General features: G+C 42.1%; 1 protein-coding gene across 1 annotated transcript in view; it reads left to right on the plus strand.

Moving 5' to 3' along the window:
- LOC310642775 (ankyrin repeat domain-containing protein 26-like) overlaps positions 1–17,191 on the plus strand; it is a 124,750-nt gene that overhangs the window by 26,366 nt on the left and 81,193 nt on the right. The window contains exons 8-14 of the mRNA XM_083366678.1: positions 1,410–1,512; positions 4,219–4,235; positions 4,335–4,410; positions 4,509–4,553; positions 4,974–5,156; positions 12,520–12,572; positions 16,251–16,429. Of these exons, the coding sequence (XP_083222804.1) occupies positions 1,410–1,512; positions 4,219–4,235; positions 4,335–4,410; positions 4,509–4,553; positions 4,974–5,156; positions 12,520–12,572; positions 16,251–16,429 (656 nt within the window). The remainder of the gene's footprint in view (positions 1–1,409; positions 1,513–4,218; positions 4,236–4,334; positions 4,411–4,508; positions 4,554–4,973; positions 5,157–12,519; positions 12,573–16,250; positions 16,430–17,191) is intronic.

The raw sequence follows: 17,191 nt of genomic DNA on the forward strand, positions 1-17,191 counted from the left end.
ACTGACAGAATCCATGGATGGCAGGCTTTTGAGTGTCCTTGCAAAGAAAGGTGGCTATATTGGTCACTGATTTGTTTTTGTTATGTTTTTGAATGTCAGAAATGTATATTTGTGAATGTTGAGATGTTATATTGGTTTCACTGGTAAAAATAAATAATTGAAATGGGTATATATTTGTTTTTTGTTAAGTTGCCTAATAATAATGCACAGTAATAGTCACCTGCACACACAGATATCCCCCTAAAATAGCTATAACTAAAAACAAACTAAAAACTACTTCCAAAAATATTCAGCTTTGATATTAATGAGTTTTTTGGGTTCATTGAGAACATGGTTGTTGTTCAATAATAAAATTAATCCTCAAAAATACAACTTGCCTAATAATTCTGCACTCCCTGTATACATTTGATTCTTAAAATCAAAATGAAATGAAGTCCTTCACTTCAATAAGGATTTAAGTAAATTATCGCTTAAACCTGTATGCATAGCTCTATAGCACCCTTATTATTAAAAGCAACGTGAACTTACTACTTCGCTTTCCTGCAAGTGCTGGTTGATTTAGATAAATCAGCTTAAAGTGCCTCCTTGAGACGCATAATTCTATCTCTTTGCCACCTCCATGACATTTCATTGCTGAGTTGAATTAAAGCTGCCCCACAAGGCACAGTAGGTACAAGTGTGGTCATAGAAGTTACCAATGGTGTTTAATATTGCTTAGTTGAAATCCTGCCCACAGAGTTAAATAAAGGAGTAAGTTTCTAATTATATGAAATATAAATCAATATGGTATAGGGTCCATAGTTGGAGCTGTGTTAATATTGAAGGCTTGATCTAACATTCTATAATTTTGCATTATGAATTGTCTTTATGGTTAAAGGTTACTTTAGTTATAAATACATTCTTTTTATATTTATTAAAATGTTTTTCTTGTATGAGACTATAATGGCTTCTCTTATATGGCACATAAGAATAGTGATAATTGATACTGATAATTTTGGAATACTAGTAGTTCACTTTGCTTTTGATCCTGAATTGTAACCAACTCATTCTAGAATGCATTCTTCGTTAAACTAGGTGTGAGGTAGTTCAGAAGGGAGATTTGAAATTTAGTGCGTTGCACAGATCATATTTTTTGAATTTTGTTAAAAATGACTTTCCAGTTATCTTTTCTACTTTTCTACTCTAATAATTTGAAATGAGAACATTTACAATCTATAATATGAATGTCTGTTCAAACATTTCTTAAAAGCTAAACTTAAACCTTAAATTGCTTTTATGTTCTCTGTAACTAAAAGCTTTCATAATATGTTCAGAAATATCTTTCTTTTCTGTAAAAATATAAAGATAAATAAAATGCGTATATGACTATATTTGTATGTATGTTTCTCACATATGTGTGTTTCCAATAGTGTACTTCAGAAAGCCCCAGGAAACTAACTATTAATTCTTTGCCTACATCTCCTGCCAAAACTGGAATACACATGCACAGTATTATAGAAGAACCATTTAATGGTAAATTTGTCATAAATTATCTTTTTTGTTATATTAACATATATAAATATTGTAAATGTTTTTCAGTCATTTAGATATAGAAAATATAATGGATATATTGCCAGCAAATTTCCATAACTGAGTAAAACTTTATCCTGGGTCTGCCTGATTCAAGTTATGCCTTATTGCACAGGTTTTATACACACACACACACACACACACACACACACACACAAATGAGTGTGTGTATATGTGTGTGTGTGTGTGTGTGTGTGTGTGTATAACTTCTGCAATAAGTGTGTGTGTATATATATATATATATGTATGTATGTGTATATTTGTGTGTGTGTAACGACCTTTGTTCGTTTCGCCGGGACCTAAAAACCTGGCTATCTGGCCTGGACTGAGGGCTTTTAATGATTTTAAATTGTGATTTTGACTTTTGGGGGCTATACTTAATTTAATTTTAATTTTAATTTTATATTGTATTGTTTTTAAATGCTGCCCTGTAAACCGCCTTGAATAAATAAATAAATTTATATATATATATATATATATATATATATATATATATATATATATATATATATATGTGTGTGTGTGTGTGTGTGTGTGTGTGTGTGTGTGTGTGTGTGTGTGTGTGTGTGTATATATCCGGCCTGCGAAGTGGTTTCATGTGGCCCGCGAAGCCATCCTGGAAACAATAAGGGAACAGCCCCTGCTGCCTTGGCCCTGGCCCAGGCCAGCTGGGAGCCAATGTACAATTTCGTGGTGGTCATCTATGCTGAAATACATTCAGTCTTAGCTTCACAAGGCTGTCTGGAAACAGTGAGGGACAGGCCCATGCCACGTTGGCACTGCCCTCTGGGCGCAGGTTGGGGAGGTATCACCCTTTGTGAGGAATGAAGAAATGCACCATCGCCTGGAAGTGGCCAGCATGTGACCCTGCCTACTTTGGGCAGGCTAGGGCCTGGGCAGCATTGTGCAGGTAACATCGACTCTTATGCTGCTCATGGCATCCCCTCCCCCAGAACCCACCAAGCCGGATATGTGAAGTAGGCGAGGGCCATGTGCTGGCCACTTCCAGGCAATGGTGCATTTCTTCATTCCTCACGAAGGATGACACTTCCCCAGCTGCGTTTCTTGCCTGTTTTTCTCCCTGCCTCATCTCAAATATTTTCCCACCACTCGAAGGAAGGAAGGAAGGTGAGGGAGGGTCTGAGGGAAGTCCTGCCTTAGTCCTTCCCTGCTGCCCTTTCACCATCCCCTTGCCCCCTCCTCCTGGCCTATCCTGGGGGGTCTCCAATCCTATTGCTAAGGAAGGTTTGGATACAAAGCCAGGTCTCCTCACATGGAGAGGGAGTGGGCCTCCCTTTTGACTTTGCCCTCATACCCATCATGAGCAACCTGGCTAAGGAGAGCAAGCACAGCAGCAGCAGCCTTGAGGAGGAGGTAGGTGCAGCTGGCCGCCACCTTGGGGAAGTGGAGCTAGGCTTAGTGCCATGGGTGCTTGACGGCTGGGCTGGGCATTTGACCTCCACGCCACCATCCAACCCCCCCCCAAGGCCTGAGAGGAACAGTGAGGCTCCTCCAGTGGACCATGCCTTGGCCCCGGTCCCATCTTCTGCCAGAGACCCTCAGATCTGTCCCACTCCTACCCGTGCCCCCATTGGCACCTTTGATGCGAATGATGTAGAGCTGGCCATGCCCACTCAGTAGGCCACGCCCACCCTGGCCACACCCACCCAGCCTGCCAAGGGCAACTACAATGCTGATGCAGCCCTCAATGAAATTGAGTTTGACACCCCTGGCCTAACCCAAGGCCATCTATAGGCAGTAGCCACAGCAGTGGCAGCTCATATTTGTGTAAATTTTTTGGCTTTATTCTCCCTTTATTCTTTGTTAGCAAGCCAAAAAATTTACACACACACACATATATATATATGGCAGTATTTATCTATTAATCTCCATCAGCCAAACTTAATTCACAGCATTATTGTGAGAGTAAAATAGATTGATGGACTGCTATGTATGATTGAAATGCTATGTATGATTGAAACATTTGTAATTTTGTTACTGAAGAGGCCAGTATTGTCATGGAAATTTATCCCAAAATATCATTTTGTCAGTGTTTCTTACTTCCAGATATCTTTCAATAGAATATTTTTAATCCATTAAAATATGTCATATTGTGTTCTTGTTTGATAGATTTTTATAGTAATTTTATTAAAGGCTACGACTTACAATAATAAAAACTAATAAATGGACAAAAGAATAAAAGGAAAAGAAAAGAATATAGTACAGAAAAAGAAAAGAAAATATAAAGAATTATCACAATTTATCACAATTTCTGAAAGTGATTAGTGTCAATCTGGTTCCTTTTAATGCACTTACTGCTGTTTGAGCAAGATGACTATTACCTTGTCTCCCACAGCTCTAGACCCATCAAAGACCTGTTGTCTTGCAAGAAGCAACTGTCTGAAGCACCTGGGGACGATCTCAAGTCTCCTTCTCTGAACAGGACTTACAAAGAGCAGGTCTACTTGCCAGCTCTTCATTCTGCTCTGGTTATTGGCTCTGCTTTTTTGGAGCTGTCTCCAATTTGTCATTTTTCCCTGGAAGTTTTGTTTGTAACAAAAAATATAACATAATACAAGTTTGGGGTTCACACAAATTTAAAAGTTACGGTATATTATCTAGCTAACTTGTTTCCCTCTTTTTTCCTAGGTAAACCAGGTTTGCAGGTCAGTACTACTTTTGTTGCATAAAATGAACTTTATTTAAATATTGCTATTACTACATTGTGGTTTCTTATTTCATTCTTTGCCAAATTATCTTTATAGCAAAAGATCACAAAAGAAAACTTGGTATCTCCTGCTCCTGTTTTAAAGAAGGCAATCATAGAAAAGCAAAAATCAGGTAATTTTTGCTATAGTAGAGTATATGGGGCTTAAAATATTATGTCTTACATATTGTTGCATATTTTATATTCTAATATAATTAATTTCTTCTTTCAGATTTAATGGAAGAACTTGGTTTGGATGAAGCGGACGATATTGAAGGTCCTCAAATACTTTATGCATATTTATGTATCATAAATTTGAAAGTATTTGAGAACATCAATTTTTGCCATGTATTGCAAAAAAATAAAATAAAAATTTTCTTATGAAACTAAATGTGGCATCCTCTTAAAAAAAGACAAACCACAGATAGTTTTCTCTTAAACTATAAAAGATTGAATTCTTTTCATTTGGGCTAAATGTAATTGTTAAGTCAATTTTTTTCCAGTACCTATCAGTATTTTAAGAACCAAATGCTGATATATTACAAATGTAGGAATGTTTCAGCCATATACTTTTTTCTTGTTAACATTGGAAACCTAATAGATCTTTATATTACTTGATTTTATAATATATTGGATTAACATTTGCAAAACTATTGTAGTATTACTGCTTTGACCTTTTTTTCTTTTTTGTTGTTAGATACATCTGACTGGGATTCTACCAGCATTTCTCTTAAAAGCACTCCATGTGTTAAACCATCTGACAGGATTATGTTAGAAGATCATGTAGCTCCTAAACAATTCATAGAAACAAACGTTGCACCTGAAATCTCTGCCCCTGTGAAGGAAGACTCAGATACTCAAAACATAATTTCTTCAAAAGGTAGCAAAAATCAAAATTTTGTGCAAGAGGAGGGAGAATAATTCTGATCACAATTTAGATAACCCTAATCCGAAACAAATAATTCATTGTTTCTTCCACTCTTCTACTGGAAACATTCTGACATCCCGAAGTGACTCAGAATGATAGTTTATTCTAATGTTTTGCTAATTAGAAAGCAAGTTTTTTTCTTTTTCTGTAGAAAAAAATTCTTTCCTAGAGAAAATTGAAATCTAATAAAGCCTTCCATTGCCTACAGATAGAGGATGAAATTTTATTGATTTTTTCTTCTTATATTTCATTAATACATTAGTCCACAGGCAATAGTAACTGAAAGAAAAAAACAAAGCAGTATGTCCTTTCCTGGGTAGAATTCTGCAGTTGTTTCAGTCATTTGTTTCTTCATTCCATAGTGAATGGATAACCCAGCATCCATAAGATTGTATAGCTAAAATCTAGTGACAAAATATTTATATTTGAATTTAATTTCAATAAAGGTTTAAGTGCAGGTTTCCTTTGAAGCTGCTTTCCAAATCAAGTGATCACCTCTGCATATCCTCTAATTTTTGTTCAGATGTACCAGTCAGATTTGGCATATGTTACTGGAAGACACTTCCTCCAGTAAGCTCACCAAAATTTTGGGAACTTGTGCCCAAGAATATACCTTTCTGTTTACTATCGCATACTCTCACAAAAAGCCACTTTGGGTTTTTCTTACCCAAAATTCTTGTGAATAAGATTCTTCTGACTTTGGCTTGTTACAGGGATACTTTTGTTTTAAAACAATACAAAGCAAATTCCATTGCATTTTTCCTTTGATGGGAAGATTCAACATTTGTCTTCATTCACAAATCTGTTTGTGAAGATTAATCTGAATTGCTTTGCATAAACCTAATGGATAACCATGTAAACCTGGAAGCTGTCTAAAAATGAAATCGGACCTTGTGCTCCATTAAGAAATAGAGAAATCAAAATTTGGAGTTTTGAATTGCTCGTAATTATATTCTAAGTTATAGATACTTTGACTGAAAAAAACTGCAATAATATTTAAAATACTCCATATTAAATTCCCTTATGTGTACAAAAGAATGGACCCAAATAGAATGAACTACAAGACCTCAGACTGAAAATGCATATCAGGAGCTACATACATGAAACTAAGTTGGTGAAACTGTCGTTTCTGCCTTTTTACATACCGTATATACTTGAGTATAAGCCGACTCGAGTATAAGCCGAGACCCCCAATTTCACCCCCAAAAACTGGAAAAAGTTATTGACTCGAGTATAAGCCGATCCGCCGTTCTGCAAGCCTCTGCCGCCAGCAGAGGCTCGATCCGCCATTTTGCAAGCCTGAATACACAGGAATACCCTGTGTGGCCGCGGCTCGTCGGCAGGTCTCCGTTCCTCCTGCCGACCTTTGGGGAGGTTTGGGCGCCTCCCCAAACCTCCCCAAACCTCGGCAGGTCTCCGTTCCTCCTGCCGACCTTTGGGGAGGTTTGGGCGCCTCCCCAAACCTCAGCAGGCCTCCGTTCCTCCGCGCAGACCTGCCGACCTTTGGGGAGGTTTGGGCGCCTCCCCAAACCTCCCCAAACCTCGGCAGGTCTCTGTTCCTCCTGCCGACCTTTGGGGAGGTTTGGGCGCCTCCCCAAACCTCCCCAAACCTCGGCAGGTCTCCGTTCCTCCTGCCGACCTTTGGGGAGGTTTGGGCGCCTCCCCAAACCTCCCCAAACCTCGGCAGGTCTCCGTTCCTCCTGCCGACCTTTGGGGAGGTTTGGGCGCCTCCCCAAACATCCCCAAACCTCGGCAGGTCTCCGTTCCTCCTGCTGACCTTTGGGGAGGTTTGGGCGCCTCCCCAAACCTCGGCAGGTCTCCGTTCCTCCTGCCGACCTTTGGGGAGGTTTGGGCGCCTCCCCAAACCTCCCCAAACCTCTGCAGGTCTCCGTTCCTCCGCACAGACCTGCCGACCTTTGGGGAGGTTTGGGCGCCTCCCCAAACCTCCCCAAACCTCGGCAGGTCTCCGTTCCTCCTGCCGACCTTTGGGGAGGTTTGGGCGCCTCCCCAAACCTCCCCAAACCTCGGCAGGTCTCCGTTCCTCCTGCCGACCTTTGGGGAGGTTTGGGCGCCTCCCCAAACCTCGGCAGGTCTCCGTTCCTCCGCGCAGACCTGCCGACGTTTGGGAAGGTTTGGGCGCCTCCCCAAACCTCCCCAGGTCTCCGTTCCTGTTTGGGGAGGTTTGGGCGCCTCCCCAAACCTCCCCAAACCTCGGCAGGTCTCCGTTCCTCCGCGCAGACCTGCCGACGTTTGGGAAGGTTTGGGCGCCTCCCCAAACCTCCCCAGGTCTCCGTTCCTGTTTGGGGAGGTTTGGGCGCCTCCCCAAACGTCCCCAAACCTCGGCAGGTCTCCGTTCCTGTTTGGGGAGGTTTGGGCGCCTCCCCAAACGTCCCCAAACCTCGGCAGGTCTCCGTTCCTCCGCGCAGACCTGCCGACCTTTGGGGAGGTTTGGGCGCCTCCCCAAACGTCCCCAAACCTCAGCAGGTCTCCGTTCCTGTTTGGGGAGGTTTGGGCGCCTCCCCAAACCTCCCCAAACCTCGGCAGGTCTCCGTTCCTCCGCGCAGACCTGCCGACCTTTGGGGAGGTTTGGGCGCCTCCCCAAACCTCGGCAGGTCTCCGTTCCTGTTTGGGGAGGTTTGGGCGCCTCCCCAAACCTCCCCAAACCTCGGCAGGTCTCCGTTCCTCCGCGCAGACCTGCCGACGTTTGGGAAGGTTTGGGCGCCTCCCCAAACCTCCCCAGGTCTCCGTTCCTGTTTGGGGAGGTTTGGGCGCCTCCCCAAACGTCCCCAAACCTCGGCAGGTCTCCGTTCCTGTTTGGGGAGGTTTGGGCGCCTCCCCAAACCTCCCCAAACCTCGGCAGGTCTCCGTTCCTCCGCGCAGACCTGCCGACCTTTGGGGAGGTTTGGGCGCCTCCCCAAACGTCCCCAAACCTCAGCAGGTCTCCGTTCCTGTTTGGGGAGGTTTGGGCGCCTCCCCAAACCTCCCCAAACCTCGGCAGGTCTCCGTTCCTCCGCGCAGACCTGCCGACCTTTGGGGAGGTTTGGGCACCTCCCCAAACCTCGGCAGGTCTCCGTTCCTGTTTGGGGAGGTTTGGGCGCCTCCCCAAACCTCCCCAAACCTCGGCAGGTCTCCGTTCCTCCGCGCAGACCTGCCGAGGTTTGGGGAGGTTTGGGGAGGCGCCCAAACCTCCCCAAAGGTCGGCAGGAAGAACGGAGACCTGCCGAGGTTTGGGGAGGTTTGGGGAGGCGCCCAAACCTCCCCAAAGGTCGGCAGGTCTGCGCGGAGGAACGGAGACCTGCCGAGGTTTGGGGACGTTTGGGGAGGCGCCCAAACCTCCCCAAACAGGAACGGAGACCTGCCGAGGTTTGGGGACGTTTGGGGAGGCGCCCAAACCTCCCCAAAGGTCGGCAGGTCTGCACGGAGGAACGGAGACCTGCCGAGGTTTGGGGAGGTTTGGGGAGGCGCCCAAACCTCCCCAAACAGGAACGGAGACCTGCCGAGGTTTGGGGACGTTTGGGGAGGCGCCCAAACCTCCCCAAAGGTCGGCAGGTCTGCGCGGAGGAACGGAGACCTGCCGAGGTTTGGGGACGTTTGGGGAGGCGCCCAAACCTCCCCAAACAGGAACGGAGACCTGCCGAGGTTTGGGGACGTTTGGGGAGGCGCCCAAACCTCCCCAAAGGTCGGCAGGTCTGCGCGGAGGAACGGAGACCTGCCGAGGTTTGGGGAGGTTTGGGGAGGCGCCCAAACCTCCCCAAACAGGAACGGAGACCTGCCGAGGTTTGGGGAGGTTTGGGGAGGCGCCCAAACCTCCCCAAAGGTCGGCAGGTCTGCGCGGAGGAACGGAGACCTGCCGAGGTTTGGGGAGGTTTGGGGAGGCGCCCAAAGCTCCCCAAACAGGAACGGAGACCTGCCGAGGTTTGGGGACGTTTGGGGAGGCGCCCAAACCTCCCCAAAGGTCGGCAGGTCTGCGCGGAGGAACGGAGACCTGCCGAGGTTTGGGGACGTTTGGGGAGGCGCCCAAACCTCCCCAAACGTCGGCAGGTCTGCGCGGAGGAACGGAGACCTGCCGAGGTTTGGGGAGGTTTGGGGAGGCGCCCAAACCTCCCCAAACAGGAACGGAGACCTGCCGAGGTTTGGGGACGTTTGGGGAGGCGCCCAAACCTCCCCAAAGGTCGGCAGGTCTGCGCGGAGGAACGGAGACCTGCCGAGGTTTGGGGAGGTTTGGGGAGGCGCCCAAACCTCCCCAAACAGGAACGGAGACCTGCCGAGGTTTGGGGAGGCGCCCAAACCTCCCCAAACAGGAACGGAGACCTGGGGAGGTTTGGGGAGGCGCCCAAACCTCCCCAAACGTCGGCAGGTCTGCGCGGAGGAACGGAGACCTGCCGAGGTTTGGGGAGGTTTGGGGAGGCGCCGAAACCTCCCCAAACAGGAACGGAGACCTGCCGAGGTTTGGGGACGTTTGGGGAGGCGCCCAAACCTCCCCAAAGGTCGGCAGGTCTGCGCGGAGGAACGGAGACCTGCCGAGGTTTGGGGAGGTTTGGGGAGGCGCCCAAACCTCCCCAAACAGGAACGGAGACCTGCCGAGGTTTGGGGAGGTTTGGGGAGGCGCCCAAACCTCCCCAAACAGGAACGGAGACCTGGGGAGGTTTGGGGAGGCGCCCAAACCTTCCCAAACGTCGGCAGGTCTGCGCGGAGGAACGGAGACCTGCCGAGGTTTGGGGAGGCGCCCAAACCTCCCCAAAGGTCGGCAGGAGGAACGGAGACCTGCCGAGGTTTGGGGAGGTTTGGGGAGGCGCCCAAACCTCCCCAAAGGTCGGCAGGAGGAACGGAGACCTGCCGAGGTTTGGGGAGGTTTGGGGAGGCGCCCAAACCTCCCCAAAGGTCGGCAGGAGGAACGGAGACCTGCCGAGGTTTGGGGAGGTTTGGGGAGGCGCCCAAACCTCCCCAAACGTCGGCAGGTCTGCGCGGAGGAACGGAGACCTGCCGAGGTTTGGGGAGACGCCCAAACCTCCCCAAACGTCGGCAAGTCTCCGTTCCTCCGCGCCCTGCCTGCCTGCTTCTTTCCGCTGCGGAAAGAAGCAGGCAGGCAAGGCGCGGAGTTTGGGGAGGTGCGCGCGCACCTCCCCAAACCTCCCCAAACTTCGGCAGGTCTCGGACGGCGGTGGCTTGGGAGAGGTGCGGGCGATCCCGGAAGCACCAAAGCCTCGGCCGCGCACAAGTCCTCGGTAAGTTTTTTTTGTTGACTGGAGTATAAGCCGAAGTGGAATTTTTCAGCCCAAAAAGTGGGCTGAAAAATTCGGCTTATACTCAAGTATATACGGTATCTATTTTTCAGTATCCTAAAATTATATTCAGAAGTACAGTGTATTCAGAAAGTATTCAGACCCTCTTCACTTTTGTCAATTTTGTTATGCTGCAGCTTGATTCCACAGTTGTTGAAATTCAATTCTTTTTTTAATCCGCACTGAGTACCCTATAATGACAAAGTAAAAACAAAATTTTAGAAATGTCTGGAAATTTATTAAAAAGAACTGAAATATCACATTGGTGTACGTATTCAGACTCTTCACTCATTACTTTGTTGAAGCAGCTTTGGTAGCAATTACAGTCTGGAGTCTTTTTGGATAACACACAACAAGCTTTGCACACCTGGTTTGGGGGATTTTCTGCCATTCTTCCTTGCAAATCTTCTCATGCTCTGTCAGGTTGGATGCTGACTGTTGGTGGACAGCCATTTTCAGGTCCCTCTAGAGATGTTCAATAGGGTTCAAGCCAGGGCTCTGGCAGGGCCACTCTAGGACATTCACAGAGTTGTTCCTCAGCTACTCCTGTGTTGTCTTGGCTATGTGCTAGGATCATTGTCATGTTGAAAAGTGAACCTTCAGCCCAGTCTGAGCTCCTGAGTGCTGTGGAACAGGTTTTCATTGAGGATATCCCTGTACTTTGCTCCATTCAGCTTTCCCTCAACCCTGACCAGTCTCCCAGTCCCTATTGCTGAAAAATACCCTCACAGTATGATGCTGCCACCACCATGCTTCGCTGTTGGGATGATATTAGGCAGGAGTTGAGCGATGCCTGGTTTCTTTCAGACATAACGTCAAGAATTGAGGCCAAACAGTTCAATCTTGGTTTAATCAGACCAGAGAATTTTGCTCCTTGTAGTCTGAAAATCCTTCAGGTGCTTTTTTGCAAGCTCCAAGCAGATTTTTGTGTGTTTTGCACTGAAGAATTCTAGCCATTCTGCCATAAAGCCAGATTGGTGGAGGGCTGCAGTGATGGTGGTTCTTCTAGAACTCTGTCCCATCTCCACACAGGATCTTTGGAGCTCAGTCAGAGTGACTATCAGGTTTTTTGGTCACCTCTCTTACCAAGACCCTTCTCCCATGATTGCTCAGTTTGACCAGGCAATCTGTTAGAAAAGTCCTGGTTGTGCCAAATTTCTTCCATTTGAGAATTATGTAGGCCACTGTGCTTTTAGGAATCTTCAGTGCAGCAGAAATTTTATTGTAGCCTTCCCTAGATCCATGCCTTGCAATAATCCTGACTCTGAGCTCTACAGGCAGTTCCTTTGACCTCATGGCTTTTGCTCTGCTACACTATGCCTTGTCAGCTGGGAGGCCTTCTATAGAGAGTTGTGTGCCTTTCCAAATCATATCCAATCAATTTAATTTACCTTAGGTCGACTCCAAGCAAGGTGTAGGAACATGTCAGCAATGATCAAGAGTTGTTGCAAAGGGTCTGAATACTTATGCCAATGTAATCTTTCAGGTTTTTTTCTTTTTAATAAATTTACCGGCATTTCTAAAATTCTGTTTTCACTTTGTCATTATGGGGTATTGAGTTTAATGAGTAAAAAATGAATTTCAACAACTGTAGAATCTGGTTGCAGTATAACAAATTGACAAAAGTGAAGGGGGTCTGAAACTTTCTGAATACACTGTATATATGAGAAGCTACTCATTTCTTATAAATATATACCGTATGCTCATGGTATATGAGGACAACATGGAATAGCAGAATTAGGCAAAAATAAGTTGTACTAGATTTTATGCTTTTCTTTATAGAACAAACAAATTTGAGTAGGAAATTAACAGATAAAAGCTATTGAGTACAACTTTATTCTTTATGTACAAGGTTCACTTGCTATGCCTGGAATTTTTTATTTGGTAATATTCAAAATTCACCTTCACTGTGAAACAATTATCTATATTCAACCTCATCTTAAGACAAACATATCTCGGAAAGGTTTTCAGAGTGCAGTGCAACTAACAAATTATAATAATTACAAGTATGTTATCCAACATTTTTATTATAGGTCAGCAATATAGTGAACACAAAATCATCAAAGAATTTAAAAGTAAAGGCAAGGTAAGTATGCAAAGTTCATTTTAATATTGATATTTCTTTGTATTATATGGCTGAAACAAATTTTAACATTTAGTTCTGAAATTAAAGGCACATTTAATACTAGCTAGCTATCATTAAAATGAAATGAAGGAATATTTATCCTGTATCATTAACTTTTTATTTTGTAGTTGTGAATTATGGAACTCAATGGTGTATATACAAAAGGAAAAACTAAACGCTCTGCTTTTGGGACAAAAATGGTACCAGGATGGCTTTCTGTTTCTGTGTAGTAATTAAATTTATGGAGCTTTAATTCACATTTATATGATTCCCTGTAAGTTAAACCATCAAGACATACTATTTTCTTACATGTTTCCTGACATATACGTTGGCACCAAAGCACAAAGTTTTAATTTTCTTATTCTAATCTGTTTTTTCCAATCTATGATTCATTATATAAAAACAAATTTAATAAAATTTATTATACAAATAAGTATAAGATTATATATCTCTCCTGTCCTTTGTCTGTCCACACCCAATTTTAATATTAAAAATTCCTTCCTAGCATGATAGGTTGCCTTCCTCAGTCTTAATATTCCAAATTCATGGACTTAATTCTTAGATTCCTTAGCAATGGGGAATTGGTAAAATCCTGAGAGTGAAAGTCTATACATCTGTAGTGTATTCAAATTAGGAAATATTATGATGAACTGTTACTTGTTTAGAAATTATAGAATCTATTAGAACCAATGAATTGCTTTTAATCATGTACACATATTCTTGAGCTAACAGATACCTCTGGGAGCTTTATTCATAATGATGTTCCTGGAGAGGACCTGTTAGTCACGTGACCTGAAAATACCCTACTTAAACCAGGCAGATTGTAGCTTGCAGATTAAATTTAGGAGTTTCCACTGGAGCTGTTTCCATTGGGTAACTTTGCAACTGTGCAATTCAACTGAACTAATTTCTCTTCCAGCAGAACAACAGAATTGTGAAATTGGCACCTTGTAAGGTTTTTACAAATACTATGAAATTATATTAGATTAAGTTGTGCTTTGTTGTGCTGTATAACAGCACTGCTAAAAGAAGTGTACCGTAGGTATCAATTTGACACCAGACTAGAATCAGAAATTAACAATTCCAAATTCAAAAATTTAAATAACTTATTGCATTGATACTTGAGAATGGTAATTGAAAGAAAATCATTGTTTCTGCTTGATCGGGTCACTACTATGGACATTAATTTGATACCAGCTTTGGAAAAAAAATTGTCATCCATTCTCTGGAGTACCTTCCTACCCCACTTCATATGTGCTGTACCTTATTCAGTCTCAAAATAGAATTTTTATTTGCATCTGTATTTAAATATTTGGTACAATTATGGTCCTTTTAATCAGTAATGCTGATTATGACACATGATTATGCTTGGTATTTATGGTCCATATTGGTGATAGCGGTTTTGTTACACACTGGCAAGAAATAATAATGTGTACCTGATAGGTCATATCAAAATAACTTTTAAATATAAATGTAATAAAATTTCTATGAGAGATATGTTCTGCAGTTGCAAAAGATGACTCATAAAGTTCTAGTAATTGGTACCACTTCTAGACCATTTGCACAGGATTGTTTTCAGTTTGGGAGGGCCATCAGTGAGATATTGACTGAGTTGAGAAGAGGCTACGTATTATTGGACACTCCTATCCCATAGAGGATACCAGATGTGAAGAATGCTTATTATTGATTTGAAGATTATGACCTCCAATAGATAGTGAAGAATCTGGCTCTGCTTTTTTCCAACTACTCAATTAGAGGGACTCTGCTAGCATAGGATTGACAAGCAATTAATTATGAATATGTCATGACAAAAAAGGAAAGCTATTTTAAGTTTAATTATTATACTGTGCTGCCATGAAATTCTTTTCCAAACAGTTAAATTGTGTATTTAATAAAAATATATAATTGAAAAAATATTTTGTAAACCAAAATTTTTTGTTACTCTTAAAATATTCTCAAAATCAAACCCTTTATGACATTTAAAACAAATTTAACACATTGGTTTTTGTTTGTTAATTTTTTTCTATCCATACTTGCTTGCATAAGGAAAAATGCCTGTTAAACACATCCAGCTCTGTAGAAAAATCAACACATGAAAAACAGAGTGACAAGACTGAAATCGAATATACTCATGATGAAAATGTAACCGAAGCACTCATGCATAGTGAAGAAGCCCATAATGACTGCAATCATTTTGATTCAATACACTGGGAAGAAAAATATGAAAAAATGTGGGTTGCAAATGAAAAAAAAGAAGTTAAGGCAAATTTTAAGAGTATTACTGCAGAACTAAAACAGATGTTTGGTGAAATTAAAGTTTATGAGAAAACAAGTATCACTCCAAGCAAAGCAACATCACAGGATGGTTTCTGTTGTGCAGTAGAAGGCATAAAAGAAACATCACTTCATCTACAAAACATAAAAATGGATATTCAAGGAAAGGGTGACATTAAAGATGTAAGATCTGTCATTGGAGAAAGGGAATTAAATACTGATGACTGGAACACAAATAGGAACACATTATCTAATAATGCAAAAGGAACAAAAGTAAACAGTGAAGAAAAGAGTAACAATACAATTATACAACTGCAAGCAAATGTAGGTGAAACTAAAGCTGCAAAAAAATGTCTTGAATATTCATTGCAAAGTCATGAGGACATTACCAAAGATAAAACTATAGATGCTAATCAACCAATTGCCTCCAACAACTTACTTAAACATATTAGTGTAACAAAAAATCCAGGTGAAGAAACTGAATACCATTTTAATAACAGTATCAATAGTTGTAAAGGTACTGATATTGAAATCGGAAATAAAGTGACAAATCATAAACAAGTATGTCCTCAAGTATCCAAAAAACGTCTGGATGAAGAATTAGAAGGTGATGTTGCAAGATTTAAAAATCAGGTAGGAATACTGCATTCAGCTTTCCTCGCTTTGGAGAAAGAAAAGACCCAACTGCAAAAAGAGGTAGAGAAGTGCCTGCTGCTTTTCATTCTTTCATCTTTCTTGCATTTCAGCCATTCTGTTCATTTCAGCTCTCCAGCACTATATAAAAAAGCCTTTATGTGTTGGCTTCACATAACAACGCTAATGTGAATGTGGGAAGAAATTACACCTTTTTCATGCATTTTCTTTTTATTTTAAGAACATTCAGAAATTGAAGTATAATACTGTCATAACAAAGACTCAAATAGCTCAGTTTACATAGGTGCAACTTCATTAACGAACTGCACCACTTTAATACTAATTATAAATTTGATCCAAAATGTGAAACCGGCTTTTGAACAGGTTCTTAATTGATCTTTCCATTTCTTATCATACTTGCCTAACACTCTGTGTGAAATATTACTATCTTTGATTTAGTTTCTGTAGTACAATATTGTTGATCACTTTTTAAAATAATTTCTGTATATAATCAAATGTGTGTTTCTAATGCATTTTGCCTATCAGTTATATGATTTTTCCACTATTTCTGATTAGACCATACTAATTATTATTAATTTGCAATCAGTGTTGAGTATTTTCTTTTCTAGAGCTGTTCTGAAATCATAAGCAGAAATCTATAATAGAGCAAATAATTTTTATTGATATTTTTATTGCTGTTCTTAAATCAATATTGCAACATCACCGTTTTAGATTGAAGAGGAAAAAATAAAAAAAGAATTGGAATCCAAAGGAAAAAAAAATGCTAATGCTGAAAAGCTGCCTGTGAATAATGATGAGAAAATAGAACAAAAGCATTCAATAAGTGAAATCCAGTATATTGCAGCAGAAAGTATTTTCCCAGCAGATAAAAAGGAAGTAATTTGTCTAGGGTGAGTATTGTAATAACATTAAGTTGATTCTCTTATGTGAACTGACTTGAGTAATTTTTATGCACTGTTGCAACGTATTAACTTCCTTTGAAACTTTGTTGCGTTGTTTTCAGCTACTTAAGACAGACAATATTACAAATATAAGCAAAGCATAGATAGTTATCTTAACACAGACTGTTAGTTTAACTGGATGGTCATTGTTTAAAATCATTGTTTTCTCAAGTATTGTTATTACACTAAGTTGCCTTAAAAGTTCTACGATCAGGAAATAAGTTCACTTAAAATATTGTCCCAAGCCGTTCCTCTGGTGTCGTGACTAAAATTGAGATCTTTTGCTTCCAAAGTTTTTCATCCATCATTAAATTATAGTTTTTCTTCCAATTTTTAAGTAACAATTAGAATAAAGGTGAAGTCAATTTCAAGACAGGCTTGATTCCTGTCACTATTTCCACACAATTTTCTTTGCAGTATTATCAATGTAGTTTATCACTGATACTTTATAGGATTTTTTCTTTAACTTGATATAGTCATCCAAGCATTAATTAGGGCAGCGGTCCCCAACCCCTGGTCCATGGAGCGGTACCAGGCCGCAGGATTCCAGAAACCAGGCCGCGTAAACAAGCAAAGCCCCATCCACAAGATGCAGGCAGCACACAAAACCACGCCCCTTCTGGTTGACGGAAAAACCTCTCTCCACGGAACCGGTCCCTGCTGCCCAAAATGTTGGGGGCCTCTGAACTAGGGTCTATTCTGCTTAGCTTC

This window comes from Vipera ursinii (genome assembly GCF_947247035.1).
Source record: "Vipera ursinii genome assembly, chromosome: 6".
In the NCBI taxonomy this organism is placed as follows: domain Eukaryota; kingdom Metazoa; phylum Chordata; class Lepidosauria; order Squamata; family Viperidae; genus Vipera; species Vipera ursinii.